The following is a 26,917-nucleotide window of genomic DNA, read 5'->3' on the forward strand; positions in this document are numbered from 1 at the left end:
ATAACGTCGCATCCTATCAATGGGGCTGGAGCGGTGGGACGCTAAAGTCGCACCCGCCTAGATGACTGTGCATGTGCGGGGGACTGTGTCCTACGCATATTACGTAAAATCCTGGCCGTGAATTTCCGCCCAGTGTATGGCAGCATGTGTGTGCGCGCGCATCCGGTTCCTCATCGGTCATGTACAGTTTTTTACTTTGTGTTTTGGTTAGACTCTTTGATTGGACGTATGAGGGAGAAGTGTAAAGTTCGATTAAGATTGAAAAGGAATTGGTGGGATTAGATTTGGCAAGAGCTATTTGGCTTCCTGGGACATTTAGAGATTTACCGAAAGGGACTCCTTTTTGGATTAAAAATGTGTTTAAGGTATGGGATGTGGTTAATAAAAAATGGGGTTGGTCGGAGGTAATATCATTATTGTCGCCTTGTAACGATTGCGGAATCGTCTCCGTGGTCAGCGCACCAGACGTGCGCTGACGCTGCGGATTTCCTCCACAAGCGTATTATTGCGGACACCCAGGCTAGGTGCTATGCACCCGCAGAGGGCAATTCCCACCGGCAGATGGCGCTGTGGAGTGCAGGCGAACACAGCCGCTGCACAGCCACAGATGCCAAATGGGAATTGTACAGATCCGGGACAAGGTACAATCAGGCAGGGCTGGATAGCCCACAGGGAACAGAGCAAAAGGACAGAACCAATGTGTGCCCACCAAATTAGTCGCCACCCAGCGACGGCGAACACACAACGGCGGAAACGAAGTAGGAAACGCAATCGCAAGAATGGCGATTGCCAATAGCAACACAAGACTGAGCAGGACAGAGCACAAGGGTAGCAAAGGCACAGCAAATCATACAAAGAGAAAGATAAAGAAAATAACAAATGCTAGCTGAACGCGAACACCGCACTCATTCGCAACAGTGCACGCGTTCGTGCGCGGTCTCCGCGTGTTACGCACAACAGAGACAAGCACGCCTAACTAACCAAAGACAGACAAACATGAAACAGAGAACGCGAGCGCTTGCTTAACGGTTACCTCACCGAGCCTACAGCAAGCGTTTCGAATCAGACAAGACAGACACACGAAAACAGGGACAAGCGAGAGATAGGATCCACAGCACTAGCGAAAAGTGGCTAGCGCGATCCAGGTACAGAGTAGCAGAACAGAAGGATCCACAGCGCTAGCGAAAAGTGGCTAGCGCGATCCCAGAAGACAGAACAGAAGGATCCCCAGCGCTAGCGAAAAGTAGCTAGCGCGATCCCAGAAGACAGAACAGAAGGATCACCAGCGCTAGCAAAAAGTAGCTAGCGCGATCCCAGGAGACAGAACAGAAGGATCACCAGCGCTAGCGAAAAGTAGCTAGCGCGATCCCAGGAGACAGAACAGAAGGATCACCAGCGCTAGCGAAAAGTAGCTAGCGCGATCCCAGGAGACAGAACAGAAGGATCACCAGCGCTAGCGAAAAGTAGCTAGCGCGATCCCAGGAGACAGAACAGAAGGATCCAAACACACGGCAGACAGAACAGATGAGGTAGGCAGAAACAACCGCTGTTCCAACCTACACTCCAGACTCAATCAGAAGGATCCACAGCCGCTAACGCTAGGGCTTGTGCGATCCAAACACAAGACAGACGGAACAGGCAAAACAGATAATGCAATCCTAACTGCACTAGGGAACTGCCTAGTGCATCCCCACGAATTACACTAAGATAACTTCAACAAACGAGAATGGCTGACACTCCAGCAGTGTCCATCAGGAACAGACCATGGAAGGGAAATGTCCAGCAAAGCATTCTGGGAGCAGAATGCTTTTATAGTGCTAGTCATCAAAAGAAGGCAGGTAATGGATTTGCATGACTAATGTATGCAAATTTCTCAGCAACACAAGCTGCAGAACTGACAGAAAGTCTCTCTTAAAGAGACCTGCAGAATGCAGACGTGAACAGTGGTCAAAACGCTGCCTGTCTGCACAGGCAGCTGAGCAGATTCTCACAGTACCCCCCCTTCTAGGGTCGAATTCCAGACGACCCTCAAAACCGATATCTCCAAACCATTCTAACAGAAGACTCATGAAGGTCGGGGCAGCCCGACAAGGTCCAATTCCAGAGTCAGTCCACCCGAAACCGACCTCATCGGAAACAGAAGCCACCGAAACATGCCCATCAGTACTACTAGTCTCAGTATAACACCCATCAGGACTGTGAACGCCAGAGAAGAAGCCATCGACACCCTCCAGACAATATCCACCACCTTCCAAGGAGCGTCCGAAAATACCAAACCTGCCACAATACCTGTTCGAAGTGTCCCTTACAACACAAAAGCCACCGTTGATCTTATCCAGGGTACCAAGCAAAATCTCTCCCGGAATCTCCCAGAACCTTTTGAAGCTCCACAGAGATCCCAAGAGGGTAGAACAATCACCAGGCTCACATGGAGAATTACCAAGAACCCCCATGGAACCAATGACAATTCCGGATTCAGAATTACGAGGACACCCATCAAGATCAAGACTTTCAGGGACCACTTCTGGGCATGCAAGCAGGCAGGCCATATCAAAGCATGTCTCCACCGAGGAAGCATCTGAGTACGCTGGTAACCGAGGCACACTTGGGCTTTCTGGGTCACAGAGCACACTGGGGTACACCAGCACAGGAGAAACCTCAGGACATGTCGGGGAACTGCCAACCTCAGAGTCCGGCACGTCAAGACCAAAACCAGTACCGGGCAGAGAATCATCATGAGTGGAGGTCACAGGTACTGGACTTTCAAAAGAAGACTCGGATACAAATTCAGAAATTTCTGTGACAATAATATCATCATTGACTACACAGGCGTGAAGCTCCATCAGAGCTGAAAAGGTAGCCAGCAAGGCAGCAATGCCTACTGAAGTGGGCAACACCTCAGAAGGACTTGGGGGGCAGGAGACGTCTCCTACAAGTTCTGCACCCTTTGGGAGGAACTCGGAGATCTCCAGGAGGTCAGACAGGACCTCAGGAACATCCTTTTTCAAGTTTCCTAAGAAGGATTCTGAACTATCCATGTTACAGGGCAAGGCTTGAACTTTATTTTGTGAACCGGGCAGATGTCCCAGGGAAGGTTCCACCATAAACTGAGACTGAATTTCATCATCAGGACAGGGATACACAGAAATATCTAGTGAAACTAACTCTGGCTTTCTGAGTTTCGTTTCACTGCAGGGAAATTCCTCCATAGCAGTCAAACCAGACTGCAATTCCAAAATAGCAGAGAAACAGGTAACAATGGTTGCAATACCTAGACGAGCCTCTAGGGACACTGCAGGACATTTTAAACAAGGTAATATTGACTCATCCAGATTACTGGGTGGAGAGTCAGTACTTACTTCAGAATCAGACTCGCAAATGTCAATGCGAGTGGACAGAATGTCTTTATTCATGATACAGGGCAGGCTCAGAGACACCTTCTCTGGACAGAGCAAAGGTGCTTCAGTATCAGGTTTACAAAACCAAAGTGCTGTCTCACTCTTAGACTCGGCTAACGATGTCGAATCCGAGGAGACAGAACGCAAAATTTGCGAATCCACAATCGCTTTAGGTTGCGAAACCGAACACTCCAAAGACAGGGATTCTGAGGTCTCCAGGCTGGATTGCTGGATCTCAGAAACGCCAGCTGACAATGTATCTTTACAAACGTCACCTGAATGACGTACACGTAATTCATTCAGAATCATTTTCCACATACAAATCAGCGGACTCACGAAGTCAAATTCACACCCCTTTTTTTCTCTTAAGGCGGAAGCATAACTTATACATGCTCTCAAGACAGATTCACTTCTGGCAATGTAGTACTCACAAAACGACTCTGAATCGTTCTCCAATTCATACACCAACGCTTCGAGCTGTTTTTTTCTGGAACGGGGGCTCCCATTCACACCTGACTAGGTCTGAGCATTCATACTGAACAATGTTAGGGGAAGTTGTGACAACAACATGAGGAATCATATTAATTTTACTCTTGAAACTGCATCGTTTGGGAATTTTCCCCATAGCGAGATCATAGATGGAGGATCTTAAAGTAGTACTGAGAGAAGATCTGTTTTTACATGACAAGGGATCCCACAAATCATTGACAAAGCTGACACACTCACGCCGATCACAATCGACAGGAACATCTGAGAAACCGGCATCAGATCGCACAGATTTAACCTCTAAACAAACGGGAGAAACTCCATCAGAATTCACGCAGGTGTCCACAGTCAAGGCACACCCATTCATTTCAGGTCGCACAGTGTCCAAACTCACTTGCTTTACCCCAGAAAGACAGGAATAATCATGTGACAATGGTGTCTCTTTATTGGAAATAATTGGTTGGTGTGTGTGCAATTCGTCCAAAATAGCCTGCCACACATAAATCACCAGATCCACATCACACTCATCACATTCATCAGAATCGATCAAAAGGTACATAGAGTCGAGACAATCATTCAGGTCATCCGCGCTCTTTGCGATATAAAAATCGCAAAAGGCTTTCCAATCGAAATCAAACTCTTCCAACAAGGCCCCAATCTCCCATGAGGCAAATGGCGGTTCAAACAACCCAGTATCTAGGTAATCTCCATATGGGTTGGGGTCAGGAACGAGGACAGACTTTTTAACTGCTTTAATGTAGTGTGCGATCCTACCTATAATAGGATCCACATATGCCTTTGCCTCAGGCAATGACATCTGAACAAAATCGAAGGTTCCCTCTGCCCTGGGAATTTTGGTTTGGCTGGACATTCTGTAACGATTGCGGAATCGTCTCCGTGGTCAGCGCACCAGACGTGCGCTGACGCTGCGGATTTCCTCCACAAGCGTATTATTGCGGACACCCAGGCTAGGTGCTATGCACCCGCAGAGGGCAATTCCCACCGGCAGATGGCGCTGTGGAGTGCAGGCGAACACAGCCGCTGCACAGCCACAGATGCCAAATGGGAATTGTACAGATCCGGGACAAGGTACAATCAGGCAGGGCTGGATAGCCCACAGGGAACAGAGCAAAAGGACAGAACCAATGTGTGCCCACCAAATTAGTCGCCACCCAGCGACGGCGAACACACAACGGCGGAAACGAAGTAGGAAACGCAATCGCAAGAATGGCGATTGCCAATAGCAACACAAGACTGAGCAGGACAGAGCACAAGGGTAGCAAAGGCACAGCAAATCATACAAAGAGAAAGATAAAGAAAATAACAAATGCTAGTTGAACGCGAACACCGCACTCATTCGCAACAGTGCACGCGTTCGTGCGCGGTCTCCGCGTGTTACGCACAACAGAGACAAGCACGCCTAACTAACCAAAGACAGACAAACACGAAACAGAGAACGCGAGCGCTTGCTTAACGGTTACCTCACCGAGCCTACAGCAAGCATTTCGAATCAGACAAGACAGACACACGAAAACAGGGACAAGCGAGAGATAGGATCCACAGCACTAGCGAAAAGTGGCTAGCGCGATCCAGGTACAGAGTAGCAGAACAGAAGGATCCACAGCCGCTAACGCTAGGGCTTGTGCGATCCAAACACAAGACAGACGGAACAGGCAAAACAGATAATGCAATCCTAACTGCACTAGGGAACTGCCTAGTGCATCCCCACGAATTACACTAAGATAACTTCAACAAACGAGAATGGCTGACACTCCAGCAGTGTCCATCAGGAACAGACCATGGAAGGGAAATGTCCAGCAAAGCATTCTGGGAGCAGAATGCTTTTATAGTGCTAGTCATCAAAAGAAGGCAGGTAATGGATTTGCATGACTAATGTATGCAAATTTCTCAGCAACACAAGCTGCAGAACTGACAGAAAGTCTCTCTTAAAGAGACCTGCAGAATGCAGACGTGAACAGTGGTCAAAACGCTGCCTGTCTGCACAGGCAGCTGAGCAGATTCTCACACGCCTCTTGAGGAATTCTCCTTTTTTCTGCCGGGTAAGGAGAAAGGTTTTTTGGATCATGAGTAATGGGAGTATTAAAACATGGGATAGATTTAGGGAATATAAGCAGTTTCCATTTGATTTTTGGAGGCATAGACAGCTAGAGCACTTCCTGGTGGAGAAGAGGAGAGTTTTTCATTTTAATATAGAACTGTCTGAGTTTGAAAATTTTTTTGTGTTGGAGGCTTCCCCTGGACATTTGATTTCACTCCTGTATAGAAATATCATCTTGAAGGGTACTGAGGATTTTCCGGACTATTTGAGTAGGTGGGAGGAGGACACTTGCATCTTGTTAAGTAGTCAAAAAAGGAAAATATGTATTTTAGCTCATGCTACTTCTGTTAGCTCTAGAATAAAATAGGTCAATTTTAAACTAATGACTAGATGGTATAGAACGCCAGATAAATTGGTGTTGGAGAAGATGTGGTGCAAAAGGTACTTTGATACATCTAGGGCTTGATTCACAAAATGGTGCTAACTGTTAGCATGGCTTTTCATGCGTTTCAGGGGGTTTTCGCATGAAAAAAATGGTTAAATTTGTGTTGAATTTTTAGCGCACTAACGTTCGTGCAATAACATAAATTTATCGCGTGAACGCGACTGTTAATGCGCGAAAAATTTGCGTTAACGCACAAATGCAAAATTTTGTGCGAGATAGCCGTTATCACACGAAATTTAACACGAAGCACTTTTCACAGTGTGCTAACAGTTAGCACCGTTTTGTGAATCAAGCCCCTGGTGTGGGAGTGTCCGGTGATCTCAAAGTTTTGGAAGGATGTATTGGAATATATTAGAAGATTGTGTGAGGATTGTGGAGATAGGGATCTTGTGAGAGTGTTCTTACAGGGAACATCAGTTTTGGTTAGTAGATTTAAGAAAATGCTTGCTCCCCAGTTATTGATAGCTGCTAAAAGTTTGATTCCAGTTAAATGGAGATGCCAGAGTCCTCCTACTCTTAAAGAATGGATTGAGAGAGTTAATCTGGTCAAGATTATGGAGAACCAGATTGCTTTACAGCAGGATGAGTTGGGGGCGTATACTATTAAGTGGGAAAAATGGAGTGAGTTTCAGGGAACGGTGGTATATAGAGAACTGGTGTAGTTTGGGAGTGAAGTCTCTTGTTGTTATGGGGTAGGAGTATTGTCTAATATTTAACCTGGAGGGAATTCTTGTATGTTATGATATAAGGTAGCATTTTATAATGAATTTAAGTATTTTTAATGGGTAGAAGAGAGAGAAGGGGGTTGGTTTCTAGTAGGCAGATTTATTTGGTTTGTATTTTTGAAAACTGTATAAAAATAAAGGAGAGAGTATGTAATTATGTGGAAGTTAAAATGTTGTTTAGGAAATGTTTCTTTTTCCGTCAATAAATTATATATATAAAAAAAAAGCAGACTGAATGCAGGTGAGATATTGGAGTGGTTGAATGAGAGTCTCAGCCTTGTAGACTGAATTTAAAGAGACACTGAAGCGAAAAAAAAAATATGATATAATGAATTGGTTGTGTACTATGAATAATTACTAGAAAATTAGCAGCAAAGAAAATATTCTCATATTTTTATTTTCAGGTATATAGTGTTTTCTAACATTGCATCATTCTCTAATATGTTCAGATTACACAACACTCCGCATTCAAAATGATTCTTTCAGAGCAGTCTGTGAACTAATGACCTCTCCTCTGGCAGATAAAAAGAAAACTGTTTACTTACAGTTGAGATAATAAAAGTCAGAAGACAGCCCTCTCCACGACTTTGAAAGTCGTAGAGATTAATGGCTTTTTTGCATAGAGATAACAACTGGAGTTTCTTGACTCTTCCTGTACTGGAAACAATTACACTGATGTATCTGATCTTAATGTGTTATTTCTTAGCTGTGCTACACATACAAATCATAATATCATAATTTTTTTTTCACTTCAGTGTCTCTTTAAAGCCTGACATAATATTCAATAAAAACATGTTTTTCTACTTTTTATATGCCATACGTTTATCATATTTGCATTTGTGCATAGGTATTATTATTCATTTAGAAATTATACATTTCCAAAAGTACAGTTTTTTGCTTTGAGAGCTAATTTTGCATTTTATTCATAACTGGTTTTATTCATTATGTATTGAAGGCAGAATGCTTTGAGTTTCTGTCTGTGTCCAGGAGCTTATCCACAGTCAGAGAAAGTGTCACATTCCTCACTTTATACAATTAAGTAAACACAAGATCACATTATCTACACTTCGGATGCATCCACATTTCTCTGCAGTGAACTTTTCAGTCCTGTGTGTAACCCTTTAAATGCTGTTCTAGTAAAAAAAATGCTGGTTGTATATAATATGCTGTATATATTTTTTTAGAGCAAAGAAGAAATGCTGGGTTTCATTCCACTTTAAGGAGACTCCGTATGTGGATGGACTGGTTTGAATTGTAACTCACAGATCAAACACAGATGCACACATCATTGCATTCCAGCAGTTATTGAGGTGTGGTTAACTTACAGGGCAACAAAGGATGATTTGCATAATCAGCAGAGATGCATCGTGGAAGACATCATATGCTCACTCCAACTTAATAAGGCAAACTTTTGTTTTGATAAGTTAAATAAGTTAACTAATCTGTCCAGTGCTGAAGTTGCACTGAGCTCAAGGCTGCCGCTATCCCACTGTGCAAGAGCAGAGTGCTCCTTCCCATGGTAGCGTCATCATGAGAGAGTCACGATCCTACAGTGGCAGCTACAAGCACAGTGGAACGTCAGCGTTGGACAGATAGAATTCTGGGGTGAGCTTTTCTTTCCTTTTTTTAGCTCATGTATCCTTTAAGAATCTTCATCATGGCCCTGACCAAGAATATTTTTATTTACCACAAATTATTAATTAAAACATTACTTTCCTTCAATGCATTTCTGTATAAATTCTGGCAAGGGTCTTGTGTATCCTTATGTTTTTTCCTAAAGTGGATGATGATAGTCTGCTTTTACTGTGTTCATATTATAGTTGTTTACTTTCTCTTCCTCTATAGTCGTTAAAGTCAGATATGGAAATGCTGATGGAGAATTCTGCAAGTTTCCTTTCAAATTCAGTGGGAAAGAATACAATAGCTGCACGGATGCTGGACGAAATGATGGATTCATCTGGTGTTCCACTACTTATGACTTTGATAAAGATCAGAAGTATGGCTTCTGCCCACATGAATGCAAGTATTAATTAATCAAATTCTTGCAATTCTAAATGCTTTTATTTTTAAAAATGTATGATTACATCTTTCCTTGATATAAGCCAATTATCTATAGGGGTGCCCAAGCCAAATTCTCAGGGTGCTTTACTACACCCTCTTTAAACCTCAATGCAAACTAATAGTATCTAAAAAGCAGTTAATTGCTTTCTGATTTAACATCACTTTGGCCTTTCCGATAATTATGCTTTTCCTAAAATATAACTTTTAATATTGTCAATGAAAATAGGCCTACATGACAAATCACCACCAACACCCAATGTAAGTGTGGGGTAGACACTATAGTTTATAGCACTGATGCTCAACTATAAAACTGTCCTGGATAGACAATATAGGGCCATATGCAATTCACTTTTTCACCTGAGTTTTCTCCTAGGTGATATTTTTAAACTTGTCAATAAAATGCATTTTAAGCCACCAGAAAGAAAGAGAATACTCAAAATAATTTTGAAAGTAATCTATAATTTACTTTTTGGTACTTTTTTAGTTGAAAAGTACTGGTAAGTTATTTTAAATATGAGGTTAAAAATTATCTCCTAGGAGAAAACTGAGGTGAAAAAGTGAATCGCATATGGGCCATAGGGCCATATGCAATTCTCTTTTTCACCTGAGTTTTCTCCTAGGAGATAATTTTTCATCTTTGATTTTAAATAACTTTTCAGTACTTTTCAATTAAAAAAGTACCAAAAAGTTGGTGAAAAAGTACTATCAAAATTATTTTAATAATTTTCTTGCCTTCTGGAGGCTTAAAAGGCATTTTATTGACAAGTTTAAAAATATCACCTAGGAGAAAACTCATGAGAAAAAGTGAATTGCATATGGCCCATAGTGTGTAAAGTTCCGCTTGTCAGTTGTAAAAGTCTTCACCAGATGACAAACAAATTCAAGCAGACTAACACACTACTTTAGCACAAACAGAAACAGAGATCCGGCACTATGCAATTTTAATGATAGTGATTCAGACAGCATACAGTCGAACATTAAGGCCAAAATCCAGCATGAAGTCAAACAAGTGATACTGTGATAAGTGTCTATTGCCACTTATCTGTGTATACAAGATGTTGTAGATGTGATATACTTGAACTTTGCAAAGGCCTTTAACACTGTTCCCCACAAAGTCTGGTGCAAAAGTTGAGAATGCAAGGACTGTGGAAGAGTCTGTGTGCATGGATAGGGAACTGGCAAATGGACAGAAAACAAAGAGTTGTGGTCAATGGATCATACTCAAAATGGGTGACTGTTAGCAATGGGGTCCCACAGGGGTCTGTCCTGGTTCCAGTGACCTTCAATTTATTTATTAATGACCTAGTAGATAGCAATGTTGCTATTTTTGCAGATGATACAAAATTGTGCAGAATCATCAACTCTCAGGAAGAAAGTGACATATTTGTAATGATCGCTGCTGCAGCAGGTGTTGCTGGAAGTAGTAGTGCTGCAGCTCAGGCAGTTCTGATGTCTTTCCATGCAAGCTGCATAGCTTTGTCTGTCTTTCCCTGCTGTCAGCTTGTGACTGATTATCATTCACCTGTGTGGGAATCTGCATGTCTGCTCCCATTGGATGACCTCAGTATAAAGATCTGCTTCCTGCAGGGTTTCCTTGGGTTTTCATAGCTTCAGTTTAAGCCTGTCTTGCTGTCGCTTCGGCCCCCGATCGTGTTTCTTGTTCTAAAGATACTTTGCTGGTCTTTGCATCATATATTGGTTCATTGCCAATATATATGCATACCAGCACGTTTATTATTTTCCTTGTATTCGTGTTACGTTGATACATCAGTGTCGCTGATATATACGTACACGAACTGTTTATATCCTGTGTTCAGTTAGTCAGTTTTCCAGCACGTTTTGGTAGTTTGCGCGTACCGTGATCACCCGTGCTGAGGTAGTTACCCTGCTCCTGGTTCTGTTTGTGGATTGCGTTCATCTCTGCGAAGAGATATCGAATCCTTCTGAATCCTGTTCTGTTTGTGGATTGCGTTCATCTCTGCGAAGAGATAACGAATCCTTCTGAATCCTGTTCTGTTACCGTTTGTGGATTGCGTTCATCTCTGCGAAGAGATAGCGAATCCTTCTGAGTCCTGTTCCCTGTATTACTCCAGTCCTAGTCAGCGTTCCTGCTTATGTCATATATCGGTTCATTGCCGATATATACATATGTTAGTCAGACGTTACAAATAGTTTCATTGATAGCTGTAATTGTAATACGCTAGGAAAACATACTTATTGTATATTTGTCTGTGTTACATTCATCTATCTTGATCCTGCTATTTCCTGACTATCCTGTCCTGTCTTTGTGAGGCACGCCATCGCCGCAACGCATTGGCTGCCTCATTCCAGTCTGTTTTATTTTGGACGCTTGCTGTCACTAAGTAGTGGCTAATTAAGCAAGCGTTCATTCTGACTACCTGTCCTGATTTCCTCAGTTCTGGTTTATGCGCTCAGCGCTACTTTGCGCTGAGACGTTATAGCGAAAGTATTGTTTGTGGCTGTCAGATCTGCACCGGCTCTGTGCGCCACAATCTCCTATTGGAGTCAGTCCTCCCCTCCACTATACTAGGGATAGCCTGTTTCCTTGTGCTGGTGTGTGTACCTCCTCCACGCCAGCTCATGCGTTGCATGCTGACTGTGGAGAATACACCACCAAGCCTCACATTATGAAAACCCCATTACCAATCCCCATTGTGGGGGGGGGATTCCCAGAAAGTATGACACTGTTAATTATGGTTCCTGTTCCTTTAAGAAATTTGAAGAACTTAGCTCTGAAACAGAAAATGAGTTTTTCTCTGAATGTGCCAGGTTCCTGGCCAATCCTGATCTCCAAGCGACTCCTGTTTCAACCTGGGCACTTCAACTAAGTTATATTTTGTTTAAAGGGGAATTATTCCAGTGGGCATTTGATGTTCTCAATCATTCCGATTTGAAAGAGAGACCGCTGGAATTTCTAGCGTTTGTGATCCATAACTGGTTGCGCATAGATCCATTGCCTTTTCCTCTTAATGAACTCCTGGCAGCAGGCCAATCAGCTACTCCTTCAATTGCTTGCAAAAATGTTCAGCAAGCAGAAAGTGTTACTGATAATTTTCCTGCAGCCTTGAATAAATCACCAAAAACAGCAGGGTCTAAGGCAAAACGCAAACGTTCTAAGAAACGTGTCCGATCTGCAGAGTCGTTATCCTTAGCGACTGAGACCTATAATGAGATTCTGCCATTAACAGATAATGAAATGCAATTGTCTTTCAGGGGAGTTAAATGGACTTATGAAACTACTAATGAACTTTCCTCCCTGGCTAGGGAAAATAAAGATTTTTGTTTAAAAGAATTATCTGAGTATGATTATGAGGAGATATTACAGAGTATTGAACAAATCAACTTATTTGTGAAGCAAGGAAAGTTTGCATACACTACAGTTCAGCACTTGCTACAGGTATTGGAGATTCTTAGGAATAAGGAATCTGCCAATCACCTGCTAATTAACCCAATATATGTCCCTGCTACAATCATATCTGCAAACCATGATCTGCCTGTTAAGTATGCTTGGAATCCTCCATTTGAGAAAGGAGAGATGGAAGCTCTGGTCAATGAATGGAAGAATGATTCAAGTTCATTTTGTCAATTTTACAGTGCAAAAAGTGAATTAGTATTGAATGCATGCATTAAGTCTGCCTATAACCTAATAAAAACTGGTGTGTGTGGATATGACTTTGTGGCTCCATTGATTGATGTGTGGGAACTGATTTTGGATGATTTTCATGTGACTCCGAATTCGCAAATTTGGCGTTCTGACCCGCCTGCTTCAGCACCTTTGGCTGATTCAGCAGGTGATTCGGAGCTCTTTTTGTGTGAAATTGAAGTTCCTGCAATTCCACCCTGTACCATGGATAACTCAGTGTTACTTACCAGTAAAACAGAAGCCACTGATACATTCTTAACCTTGCCCTGCGCAAATTTCTCAGCAGAGAATCCAGAGGTCCTGCTGACTTCCGAGACCAGCCTAGCCAGTACTCATGACTCTTTGTTCAGTGAAACAGACACCAGAAAAATCTTGCCTGCCTCTGCAAACACTTCTGCAGAAATTACCTGTGTTAATAAAGTTCAACTCCTGTCTGATCCAGCAGATGCCAATAGATGCACTACATCAGTTTCCGAGTCCCAGCAATCCTGTCTAGAAACCTCAGAACCCCAGCATCTGAATTTTCCAATTTTACAAATGAATGGTGATTCAGATGCGCAAACATTGTGTCTTGATCTTCCTGTTTCTACACCTCGCTCTAGTTTCGTGAATAGCTCAGAGCATCTGCTATGTGAACCTGAAATCGTAGAATTATTACCTTGTTCAGAAAATGTTCAAGTAAATTTGCCCTGTACCATGAATTGTGCAGTAGATCTCTCCAATGAAACTCAGGTCACAGAATCATTATGCTGTCCAGCAGGTGCTTCCAGGGTTTTGCCCTGCAATATGGACTGTTCAGTGATCCTGTCCAGTGAAGCTGTGGTCGCAGAGTCTTATGCTTCACCCAGTACTTTGGATACTTCAAACCCTCTAGCAGAGGAGTCTGAGGCACTGCTTACCTCAGTTGGTGTTGCAGTAATATTCACTTGTCTAGCAGCTGTTTTGGAATTACAGTCTGCTCTAATAAAACTTGATGAATTTCTGCCCAGCAAAGCAGAAGCCATTGAAATATTGTCCTCATCAGCAAGTGTGTTAGATACCTTGCCCTGTACACAGTCTGATTTAACCAATGTTGTTGAGTCCCTCTCCAGTGTTGTAACAGCCGAGGAACTCCAGCCCTGTCCTCTGAATGTTTCAGAAGTCTTGCCCTGTAACATGGATAATTCTGATTCTCTGGTCAAAATAATAGAAATCTCAGAATTTCAGTCCGGTCTGATGAGTGTTCCTGAAACCCAGCCCTGTATCCTGAAAGATTCTGGTTCTCTGGCCGCTGTGGCAGAGGTTCCAGAGTCCCCTTCCTGTCCAGGGAATTCCTCAGTTTTGCCTAGTCCAGTGGGGGCTGCTGCAATACTGACTTGTTCTGCAGCACCTCATGAGCTCCAATCCAGTGTATTAGATGAGTCTCTGTCCAGTCCAGAGGTAGTTGTGGAGTCCCTATCTGGTTCAGTGCATACATCAGAAGATTTGTCCTGTCTTGTTAGTGCCCCTGAATCTGATTTGTTACTGACTTTGCTGGAATCAGCGACATCTAAGTCTGATCCTGCATTCTCGTGTAAAAGTCCAGTAGTTGCGAAGTCTAGTCATGATGATTTTTTTTTGGCCAGTCCTGGTTTTGGTCCTGTCTTGGCTGACCCTGAGGCTCACAGTTCCTTGACATGCCCAGAGGTTTCTCTTGTGCCAGTGTGCCCAGATGTTCTTTGTGTGCCAGAATGCCCAAGTGTGTCTAAGGTGTTAGCGTGCTCTGATGCTTCCTTAGTGGGAACATGTTCTGATGTTGCCAGTCTGCCTGCATGCCCAGAGATGGTTCTGGTCCCTGAAAGCCCTGATCTTGATGTTTGTCCTTGTGGCCCTGACTCGGGAATTGCCCTAGGTTCCATAGGGGTTCTTGATAGTTCTCCATGTGAGCCTAAGGGGCGTTCTGACCTATGGGGATCTCTTTGGAGCTTCAAGGTGTTCTGGGAGGTCTCTGAGAAAACTTGTCCTGGTGCCTTGGACTGGTTCAACAGTGGGTTTTGTGTTGGTAAAGACAGTCCCGGTGGGCATTGCAAAGGCTTTGGCGTTTTTGAACGGTTCCTGGAAGGCGGTGGGTATCGCTCAGGGAGTTTCGGAGGGCTTTCTTCTGGAAATCATGGTTCTGATGGGTGTCACACTGGGGCTTGTAGTACTGATGGGCATGGTTCTGTAGGTTCTGGTTCTGATGGGTCCAGTCTTGTGGGGACTGATTCTGGAATTCGGTCTTGCCGGGCTGTCCCGGTCATCATGAATTATCAGTCAGACTGTTTTGTTGGGAATTTCAGTTTTGAAAAGCGTCTGGAATCCGTTTTTAAGGGCGGGGGTACTGTAATGATCGCTGCTGCAGCAGGTGTTGCTGGAAGTAGTAGTGCTGCAGCTCAGGCAGTTCTGATGTCTTTCCATGCAAGCTGCATAGCTTTGTCTGTCTTTCCCTGCTGTCAGCTTGTGACTGATTATCATTCACCTGTGTGGGAATCTGCATGTCTGCTCCCATTGGATGACCTCAGTATAAAGATTAGTGTTGGGCGAACAGTGTTCGCCACTGTTCGGGTTCTGCAGAACATCACCCTGTTCGGGTGATGTTTGAGTTCGGCCGAACACCTGACGGTGCTCGGCCAAACCGTTCGGCCACATGGCCGAACTAAGAGCGCATGGCCGAACGTTCCCCGAACGTTCGGCTAGCGCTGTGATTGGCCGAACGGGTCACGTGGTTCGAGCCCGAACGCGCTCTGATTGGCCGAACGGTCACGTGGTTTGGGTAAATAAATACCTGAACCACGTCATATCTCCTCCATTTGTCTGTGGGTTTAGCTTTGGGTAGGCAGGCAGGGTAGTTCGCTCTCCAGCCACGCTAGCCAGGGTCCCCCCCAGTCATTGTGTGTCGCTGCTGGGAACAGTAGTACACCGCTCGCTCAGCCACACTATATATAGCATTGTTTACTGCCACTGTGCACCTCGCTCAGCCACGCTATATATAGCATTGTGTTTTCTGACACTCTGTGTACACGGCTTAGCCTGACTAATATAGCATTGTGTGTACTGCCACTGTGCACCTCGCTCAGCCACGCTATATATAGCATTGTGTTTTCTGACACTCTGTGTACACGGCTTAGCCTGACTAATATAGCATTGTGTGTACTGCCACTGTGCACCTCGCTCAGCCACGCTATATATAGCATTGTGTTTTCTGACACTCTGTGTACACGGCTTAGCCTGACTAATATAGCATTGTGTGTACTGCCATTGTGCACCTCGCTCAGCCACGCTATATATAGCATTGTGTTTTCTGACACTCTGTGTACACGGCTTAGCCTGACTAATATAGCATTGTGTGTACTGCCACTGTGCACCTCGCTCAGCCACGCTATATATAGCATTGTGTTTTCTGACACTCTGTGTACACGGCTTAGCCTGGCTATATAGCATTGTGTGTACTGCCACTGTGCACCTCGCTCAGCCACGCTATATATAGCATTGTGTTTTCTGACACTCTGTGTACACGGCTTAGCCTGACTAATATAGCATTGTGTGTACTGCCACTGTGCACCTCGCTCAGCCACGCTATATATAGCATTGTGTTTTCTGACACTCTGTGTACACGGCTTAGCCTGGCTATATAGCATTGTGTGTACTGCCACTGTGCACCTCGCTCAGCCACGCTATATATAGCATTGTGTTTTCTGACACTCTGTGTACACGGCTTAGCCTGACTATATAGCATTGTGTGTACTGCCACTGTGCACCTCGCTCAGCCACGCTATATATAGCATTGTGTTTTCTGACACTCTGTGTACACGGCTTAGCCTGACTATATAGCATTGTGTGTACTGCCACTGTGTACCTCGCTCAGCCACGCTATATATAGCATTGTGTTTACTGCCACTCTGTGTACACGGCTCAGCCAGACTATATAGCATTGTGTGTACTGCCACTCTGTGTACACCGCTCAGCCAGACTATATAGCATTGTGTGTACTGCCACTCTGTGTACACGGCTCAGCCAGACTATATAGCATTGTGTGTACTGCCACTCTGTGTACACCGCTCAGCCAGACTATATAGCATTGCGTACTCTGCCAGTCAGTGTGTATATTGCTGGGATCAGTAATACTCCACTCACCGCCAACCACTATATGAGCTCACCATGAGTTCCTCAGAGACCTCCGCTGTGAGCAGCACTCCCAACAACAGCAACAGCCAACGCCCCACGCAAGCTATAACATCCACTACAGCAGCCAGTGGTCAGCAGCAGCCCTCTCCGGAGGAGAATGTTGTGTCCATCGGTCCGTCGCCAGAACGATTAATGAGGGCTGCCATTGAGGAGATGATGGGGCCTGATGTGGAGGAGGAGGTCGGGCTCAGGCCAGCATCCCAAGTTAATGTTGAGGACGGTGAGGGGTCTGTGTCTGGGGATGTTGGGGTGGCAGAGGTGGTGGGTGGGTCAGACTCAGGAGAAGAGTTGTATGATGAGGATGATGATCGGGACCATCTGTATGTGCCTCAGAGTCCGACCCCGGAAAACATGTTGTATCGTGTGTTTAGGTACTAAAATCTGCGTTCCCACTTCCCAGTACTGTCTGCAGTGCCCGGGTCCACGGATCCATATAATTTTTTGGGCAGCACTATCAAACTGTGGTACTATGAGTGAGTTGCCATGGTCCTTCTGTGCTGCCTGTCACACTCACCGTCTGTCTGCAGATGGATTGTTCAACACAGCTACGCCATCTGACATGTAGTCCTGGACCTTGACCATCTTCTCTAGGCGATTGGTGTTGGAGGACGTGGAACTGCCCGATTGCTGTTCTGTGGGCTGCTGCATGGGTGTCAGAAAATGTTCCCACTCCAAGGACACTGCCAATACCATTCCCTTTTGGGCACTAGCAGCAGCTTGTGTTCTTTGCTGCCCTCCTGGTCCTCCTGGGTTTGCTGAAGTCAGTCTGTCGGCGTACAACTGGCTAGAGAAGGAGGAGGATGTCAATCTCCTCTCTAAAGTCTCCATCCTCAAGGGCCTGCTGGAATTGTTCCATTTTTGACCTGTCTGACACTTTCTTCAATCAGTTTTTTAACATTGTGTTTGTATAAACTGGGTATAAACCCAGTAATTGGTGTTGTCCAGATTCCAGAATAATGAATAATAATGAATAGTGAATAATGCGCGGGCCGCGTTCAATGCAGTCTAGCATGAATTGAGCCATGTGTGCCAGAGAGTCCTGCCAGACTCCTCTATCTTCATGTTCTTGTAAGCGTTGTGATTGTTGTGATGCACCATATTCGTCACCAGCATCACTTTCTTCCTCTTCTGCTGTCCTTTCCCGCTAAATTGTGGAAGTCCAACGTGCACCGCTCTGTCCCTCGGCAGTGGGGGCATCCAATTCCTGCTCCAACTCCAGCTGTTCCTCGTCCTGTTCTTTGTCATAGCTGGGACCAGCGTTTCCTGAGGCAGGTTGCCTGATGTTGGTATCATCACGCTGATCGTTTTCATCTTCAGAATCCCCCACTTGCATCATGCCAGCGGTTTCCATCTTCAACATTGATTTCTTCAGTAAACACAGCAGTGGTATTGTAATGCTGACTGTAGAGTTGTCACTGCTCAGTCACGCAACGTGGATTGCTCAAAATTTTGGAGGACTTGGCAGAGATCCAACATGGTGGCCCAATCAGATCCACAGAAGCTTGGTAGCTACTAGCTGCTGGAATGCGCCTCGGCACTGCGCAAAAGCGTGCTAGCATGTGCAGCGTAGAATTCCAGCGCGTAGGCAGGGACATCACCCAGCGAGCGATGGTGCGCTAGATTGAAGCGCTCCTGCATCTCTTGGTGAGTCCTTCAGAAGCGGTACTGGACTTTTAACAATGTTTTTTTTTTTTTCCTTCAACAGAAGATCTGCCACGTTGGAGTGAGGAGGACGCCGCCGACCCCGACACCAAGCTGAACCCCGGTGAACTCCAAGCAGAGGATCTTCAGGAACCCTCAAGGCTTTGAGCAAGCTGAGGAGGATCAGCAGTCCCGACGAGACCTCTCCTCATATGCGACTGAGTGCAGTGGAGCTCCCCAGAACAACCTCTCAGTTGTCACTTTGTCACTGGTCACTTTGTCACTTTGTCACTTTGTCATTTTGTCACTTTGTCAGTTGTCACTTTGTCACTGGTCACTTTGTCACTTGTCACTTTGTCATTTTGTCACTTGTCACTTTGTCACTTGTCACTTCTCACTTTGTCACTTGTCACTTTGTCATTTTGTCACTTGTCACTTTGTCACTTGTCACTTCTCACTTTGTCACTTGTCACTTTGTCATTTTGTCACTTTGTCACTTTGTCACTGGTCACTTTGTCACTTGGTCACTTGTCCAGATGATCTCGGTACACCTCCTGAGATTCAAATTCCTGCACACATTGCTCTGGGATTTGGGTGTGATGAATGATGCATCTAACTGGCCACCGGAGGCAATTAAGGCCTTCAAAACATTGAAAGCAGCTTTCTGTTCCGCCCCCATTTTGCGTCATGTTGAGTTGTTGACGTCATGTTCATCCTCGGCCTCGCCTTGCATTTCAGTGCGAGGTGCATTTTCCACAGAAAAAGGTTGTGAATCCGGGCACAACATTTGTGGCTGTTCCATTGACCTTTCACAGGTAGAAGATTGTGGGGGTGGGAATAGCTCCTCCGAATAGCCCATTGTGTCCTGAAAACTACTCATTGCATTGCTTTGCGCACACATTTTTTTGTCCTCATGCAAGGCCTGAGTTGCACCTGAAAGCGTGGCCTTCTCCTCCTGCGCCTCCTCCTGTTCCATCACGTCTGCTGCTGCTGGGTTAGCGTTGACGCCCGGTCCCTGTTTATTGAACCTCTTATCTTTATTACATTTATGACTGCATGGCGGTAAAAAGCATGCTATCCGCACGCTTCTTGTCCTCATGCAAGGCCTGGGTTGTTGTGTCTCAAAAAGCATGGCCTTCTCCTCCTGCGCCTGCTCCTGTTCCATCACGTGTGCTGCTGCTGCTGGGTTACCGTTACCGGTCCCTTTTCCTGGAACCTCTTCTCTGTATTACATTTATGACTGCATGGCGACAAAAAGCATGTTACCTGTGCAAAGAAACATGACATTTTCCACATTTAAAAGACAGTTTTTCCTTTGAAACTTTACAATCAATTTTCTCAAAAACTATAAGCTCTTTTTCAAATATTTTTTTTCCTCTTGTACCCACTCCCAAGGTGCACATACCCTGCTAATTTGGGGTATGTAGCATGTAAGGAAGCTTTACAAAGCACGAAAGTTCGGGTCCCCATTGACTTCCATTATGTTCGAAGTTCGGGTCGAACACCCGAACATCGCGGCCATGTTCGGCCTGTTCGGCCCGAACCCGAACATCTAGATGTTCGCCCAACACTAATAAAGATCTGCTTCCTGCAGGGTTTCCTTGGGTTTTCATAGCTTCAGTTTAAGCCTGTCTTGCTGTCGCTTCGGCCCCCGATCGTGTTTCTTGTTCTAAAGATACTTTGCTGGTCTTTGCATCATATATTGGTTCATTGCCAATATATATGCATACCAGCACGTTTATTATTTTCCTTGTATTCGTGTTACGTTGATACATCAGTGTCGCTGATATATACGTACACGAACTGTTTATATCCTGTGTTCAGTTAGTCAGTTTTCCAGCACGTTTTGGTAGTTTGCGCGTACCGTGATCACCCGTGCTGAGGTAGTTACCCTGCTCCTGGTTCTGTTTGTGGATTGCGTTCATCTCTGCGAAGAGATATCGAATCCTTCTGAATCCTGTTCTGTTTGTGGATTGCGTTCATCTCTGCGAAGAGATAACGAATCCTTCTGAATCCTGTTCTGTTACCGTTTGTGGATTGCGTTCATCTCTGCGAAGAGATAGCGAATCCTTCTGAGTCCTGTTCCCTGTATTACTCCAGTCCTAGTCAGCGTTCCTGCTTATGTCATATATCGGTTCATTGCCGATATATACATATGTTAGTCAGACATTACAAATAGTTTCATTGATAGCTGTAATTGTAATACGCTAGGAAAACATACTTGTTGTATATTTGTCTGTGTTACATTCATCTATCTTGATCCTGCTATTTCCTGACTATCCTGTCCTGTCTTTGTTAGGCACGCCATCGCCGCAACGCATTGGCTGCCTCATTCCAGTCTGTTTTATTGTGGACGCTTGCTGTCACTAAGTAGTGGCTAATTAAGCAAGCGTTCATTCTGACTACCTGTCCTGATTTCCTCAGTTCTGGTTTATGCGCTCAGCGCTACTTTGCGCTGAGACGTTATAGCGAAAGTATTGTTTGTGGCTGTCAGATCTGCACCGGCTCTGTGCGCCACAATCTCCTATTGGAGTCAGTCCTCCCCTCCACTATACTAGGGATAGCCTGTTTCCTTGTGCTGGTGTGTGTACCTCCTCCACGCCAGCTCATGCGTTGCATGCTGACTGTGGAGAATACACCACCAAGCCTCACAATATTGCAACAGGATCTGGATAGGATGGCTATATGGGCACTTACATGGCAGATGAAATTCAATGTTGAAAATTGTAAAGTCATGCAATTTGGTCGTACCAATGGTCTAGCACCATACAAAATAAATGGAATACAGTTGGGGACATCAAACTTGCAGAAGGACTTAGAAGTACTCATCGACATCAAGTTAAATAATCATATTCAATGCCAAGCCGCTGCAGCTAAAGTTAATGAAATTTTGGTAGAGATGGCTCGAACCTCTGATTTTAGGTTCGCGAACCTAAACGCGAACTTCCGCAAAAGTCCGGGTTCGCGTGAACTTGGCGAAACGCAATAGACTTCAATGGGGAGGGAAACTTTGAAAATTACAAACTTTTATGCTGGCCACAAAAGTGATGAAAAAGATGTTTCAAGGGTTCTAACACCTGGAGTGGGGCATGGCAGAGTGGGCTACATGCCAAAAGTCCCGGGGAAAAATCAGGATTTTACACACAGCAGCGTTTTAAGGGCAGAAATCACATTGCATGCTAAATGGGAGGCATAAAGTGCTTTAAAATATCTTGCATGTGTATACATCACAAACACTGGCCGAATGACTAGTACCAGAGAAAAATATATGCAAACACAGAGTCTATGAAAAGACAAACCCTATCGGTATGGATAGGAGATAAAATATATCCCCTAGTGTAACACCAGGTAAGTACTGGACTAATCCCCTCAAAAATATAGGGTATGTTAGGTGAGCTCACCCAATAAGGGACAATCTGCCCAAAATAAATTACTGTGAGGGTCTTTGCTGATCCCCCCCACTACAATGTGAAAGTGGGGTGTAGCTATCCCACAGGTGGCAGAGGTTCGCACACCAGGGTAGCGGGAGAGATTCAGGGCTAAGGAGGAATGACCTCTGACCAAATGTATGTCAAGACTGACGGTCAGGGACGTGTCCAGAGTACTATCTCTCACCGCTAGATCCCAAGACTAGGGATGAGTGATGGAGAAACCAATCAAAAAACGTGCATAGTGCTGTACAATTAAAACCCTAATATGAACATATTTCACCCTAAAAAAGGCTTCCTTAGAAGGTGCTGTACACTATATACAATGCTATACACATTATCTACATAAACCCCCCAGCAGCATCATCCCATATAGCTTAAGTCAAAGCTGAATATGCCCTGTCAGGCACCTGTTTTAAATATCCCGTGGAGCAGGAAATGAACTGCGCCCAGTGGGTGGAGTGCAAAACTCTGTAACTGTACCCCTCTGCAAGTATCACATGCCACAAGGCCCACCGGGTGGACAGCTCAGTGTAATGTACCTGTAGCCCCTTTGCACTAAAGCGATTCCCGCAGTATAAGTGCTTACTGTGTTACTTCTGTGTATGGGACCGGGCAGTGCGTCACTTCCGCCGGCTGCCTGCACTACGCCGTGTTGATGTTTCGGGTGTTGTCATAGTGACAAGCTCGAACCTACTAATGACGTCATTTCCGCCTGCGGCTTGGTCGCCTAGGTGACGCGTGAAAGGAGTCGTATCTATTTAAGTTCATGTCAGATATCAGATGCTTTAGACTACTTCATTTCCTGGCGCCAGGACATAAAATGGTTAACAGAACACACAGACACAGGAGATGTGAGCACAAATTATGCTAGTTCTTTACTACCGTTGCTTTCCTTATATCCTACTCAATACAGGATTTTGCTCATGCGCAGTATATCATCATATGTCACCATAATTACAGAAAGTCATGTGATTTACGAGAAGTAACACAGTTCAATGATCACGGGGGAAACATATTATTTATGACCTTCCAGGTGTCCCCATTTAGGGCACTTACGGGTTTTGCCCAGCAAGAAGAATTTGGCTATTCTCTATTTCATGCAGCCAGCTCTTCCTGCACAGATGTGTGTGGGTGGCTGATTCTTCTATAGACACATTAATATCACACTGATTAGATACATGTATGCTTGTATATGAAATTGATCTATATACTATACTATATACTAATATATATATATACATATATACCTACATATCCTTTCAGTCCCCCCTTTGGTCATTTCTTCCAAAGGAAGAAGATGACCATACTAAAGCCAATATCTAAAGCAGGCAGAGCTAGCATCACAGTGGGCAAAATTTTGGTCGAAGCCTCCTAATGGTCAAAACACGAATAGCTATTTGGTAAAGTATTTCTAACAAAGAAAATGATTAACTAACCTGTAACCTTAAACAACCAATTAAACAATTTTGGCCAATCTAATGGTCAAACAAATCAGAAAAGAACCCAATCAGAAATTAATCAGGAAAAAACCCAATAATTATTTTTCCTGATGCAGATCAGAACTAAGAACATTTCTCTTTCCTGATGTGATCTAGTAAAGATCTTATGCGGACTACATGTGAGGGTACACTCATGTGTATAACTTAGCCTGCGGCAGGAATATTTCTCCTAGATCAATACAAGAAAGAAGCTTTCTTATCTCAGCACTTACTCCAAGAGAAACTTCCATCTGCTCTATTTTAGAAAAGGACTTTTCTAAATACTAGGCCTTAGGTAGGCCAAGGTCAGAAACCCTTATGATAGCAACTAACTCATGCATAAGGTGGCCATATTTGGGAGAGGGTGGTCTTGACTCTACAATTTAGTTCACAAACCGTTTGTGAGGCATGGCAGACCACTCATCTTCCATCAGCCACTGTATTCCAAGCTATCTCTGCATCCTTTATTTAAAGTCACACACTCCTGTTAACCCAGGGGGTGGACACCAACCCAACTACAATCATACTCAGGTCTTAATGCCCAGAGTACAGAGGCTGAGATCAGAAATACAGGAGTACTGCCAGAACTCACTAAGCAAGTCAAAACGTAGCTACAGGCCTCAGGTACAGGACATATTTGTGAAAGGGAATACACAGATCACAGCAGAAGGCTAGGGAACAAGGCTGTATGAGACCAACATCTCTGGCCTTCCAATTATACCATATTAAATATACCAATCCGGTTGCTCAAGGCAACTGTGGTGCTGTGAAATTGTAGTCCATCACACCAATCATACTGACCAAAGCCTGTTATGCTTGCTCAGACAAACAGATACAGCTCTGATTTAGTAGGGGAAGGGAATGTTAGCTAATCGACTTTTTACCACAGTAATGGTAAATATCTACACAGACATACTACAAATCAAAGCAGAAAAAGATGTAACTAATAGCAACCGCTGCCAAAGATACTCTTTCTAGGTCAGGACTAACAGGACAACTGTAATGATGGCTACCTTCAGATTTAACCATACTAGAAGGACTCTGCTAATCACACATATGGACACTCACCAACTATATTCACAATCAGGATAGGACACAACACAATAGCAACATGGACCCTTCACAAAACAATTATGGCCAGATTGAATCTACTGAAGACCAAGGTATCAGAGAATAGGAGACTTGTTCCCTGAAAATTGCCCACTGAGATCAGGCCTGCTGAATTATATGTGTAGTAACACATATGCGTATGTATGTATATATATATTTTACTGTCTGATAAATATACAATTTTATAGTTATCTGGGTTGAAGAAAGATGTGTGTACATAAAGTTTAACCAAAACAAAGCACCACACCGGCCCATTTCACTGCTGATCCAGAGGAAGGCAAAAACCCTTATAAGACATAGTGTAATTAGCCCCAGAAAGGGAAAAATTCCTTCCCGACTCCAAAATGGCAATCAGAAAAAATCCCTGGATAATCAGCACTTGGCCTTATTTAGTAATTGAGATAAAAAAATATCAGCTCATTACATATCAACCCATTATCTAACTTACAAAAAAACCCTAATCCTAATCTTTACTTAAAGAATGATATAGCAAAAATAAAGGCTTTTTACTATTCAGAAAGCATTAACCCATAATGTGACTTCCAACTAACTCTCCATCTAGAATATCCTTAATATCGTAGCCCACCCCTCTAGTACTGAACCAATAGAAGTTATTTTTAGATAAACCAAGGTTTTCCCCATAGCTACTATTAATAGCTTTCCTACGGGCCCAATACACATAAGAATGTCCCACAATCCATACAATCTTCCTGGGTCTGAGATCCAGATCTTGTTCCATTCTTCAACAGATGACACAAGCAACTTACAAACTTCTATTAGAGCACGCGTTACTGTCCACCTGATGAATAGTCTCTTTTTTTCTTGGGATTCAGGACTTAGTCGAACTATTTCACCCGATACAGTGGATCCAGTAGGAAATCCTTCTGTAAAGATAGCCTCAGGATAGCCTCTGGTCAGACTCCCACTGGATGGATTACCTCCGGATGGACTCTGGTCAGGCAGTCAACTCTTATCCTCCTCAGGATAGATGTCTGGCAAGTTGTTTCTGAAAGAGTAAAGAAAAATGTGCGAGCATCATGTTTTTCCCAAAAATCCAATAAGTCATTTATTTTTCCTAGTACTTGTAATACTACTATGATTCATACTCTCCACCATGAACTTCAAAACATACTTAGCGGATCTTTCTATGATCCTAACGGATCTCTCGCAGTACCCCGTTCGCATGACGTCGTGTCGCTGTACCCGTGCGAGTATGTGACTCCATACATGGCAGAGAGGATAAATTCCCAATTAATTTTTACACCATAATGAATTCCCATTTTTCCATTACAAGTCACACTCTCATTCCATCATACCTTCCACAACCATACCACAAACCCTAAATAGTGATGTATTTAAAGAACTTAGGTGGCCCTAGTGCAATATCTACCTCACTACCCCTTCTTACTACACCACTACATGAAATGACATGACACAGATCACTAGGCCTGGGCAGGGCTGGACATGTGTATAGACAACAAACTAACATGACCGTTCCATATACCTCCTTTCCCCCATTTGACCATACATTAAAGTTATTTTAATGCCTGGTCAGAGTTAGTAAAAGGCTATATGGCATAATATGAGCAGGGTCACAGTACAGCGGAACAGTGGCCAGCACTGTCTCCCTGTAATAGGGTTGGGTCCCCTTTCAGATTTAAAGCTACAGACATACAAAGAACATCTATAGTGTCCTTTTCCCCATAGTGCGCTTAAGGTAGACACACTTCTATAGGCACACATACAAAGAACAGCACTAGAGAGACTAGGCTGAGGCCTCCTTACTAAACAGACACTGAACTACAGAACTGAAATTAAAATCCTGTCAGAGGTAAAGCTTCTAATCAGTACACTATAAAATTAAACAGTGTATTTTTTCTCTCTGGAGTCTTCAGAACAGTGAAAAATCCATAAAATAATTGTCATACCAACATCAAATGATTCTGCAGTTTGTCAAAAAGTTCAAGCAAACTAAAATAAACTATTTTCTTAAGGATGAAAAAATGTACTTATTTTCCTATGCTGAGTGCAAGGATTTTGGGCTTACAAAAAACCATATATTCTTACTAAAACCACGAGTGACTTAGAGTCAGAGCCTTAAACAACTCTCTGCTAATATATGTCATTAATTACATACACACAAAGATGTTGTGTCACCCGGAGAGGAGATATTAATTTAAAGGAGAAATTTAAAGGAGATGGATTTATTAACAGGAAGAGGGGTTATTAAGGTCAAA

At 43.9% G+C, this 26,917-nt stretch overlaps 1 protein-coding gene across 2 annotated transcripts in view; it reads left to right on the plus strand.

Annotated features, from left to right (window-relative positions):
- MMP2 (matrix metallopeptidase 2) overlaps nt 1-26,917 on the plus strand; it is a 1,058,469-nt gene that overhangs the window by 227,147 nt on the left and 804,405 nt on the right. For both annotated transcript variants that reach the window (XM_068260421.1, XM_068260420.1), the window contains one exon: nt 8,959-9,132. In XM_068260421.1, the coding sequence (XP_068116522.1) occupies nt 8,959-9,132 (174 nt within the window). The remainder of the gene's footprint in view (nt 1-8,958; nt 9,133-26,917) is intronic.

The sequence above is a fragment of the Hyperolius riggenbachi genome, chromosome 11 (assembly GCF_040937935.1).
Source record: "Hyperolius riggenbachi isolate aHypRig1 chromosome 11, aHypRig1.pri, whole genome shotgun sequence".
Taxonomy (NCBI): domain Eukaryota; kingdom Metazoa; phylum Chordata; class Amphibia; order Anura; family Hyperoliidae; genus Hyperolius; species Hyperolius riggenbachi.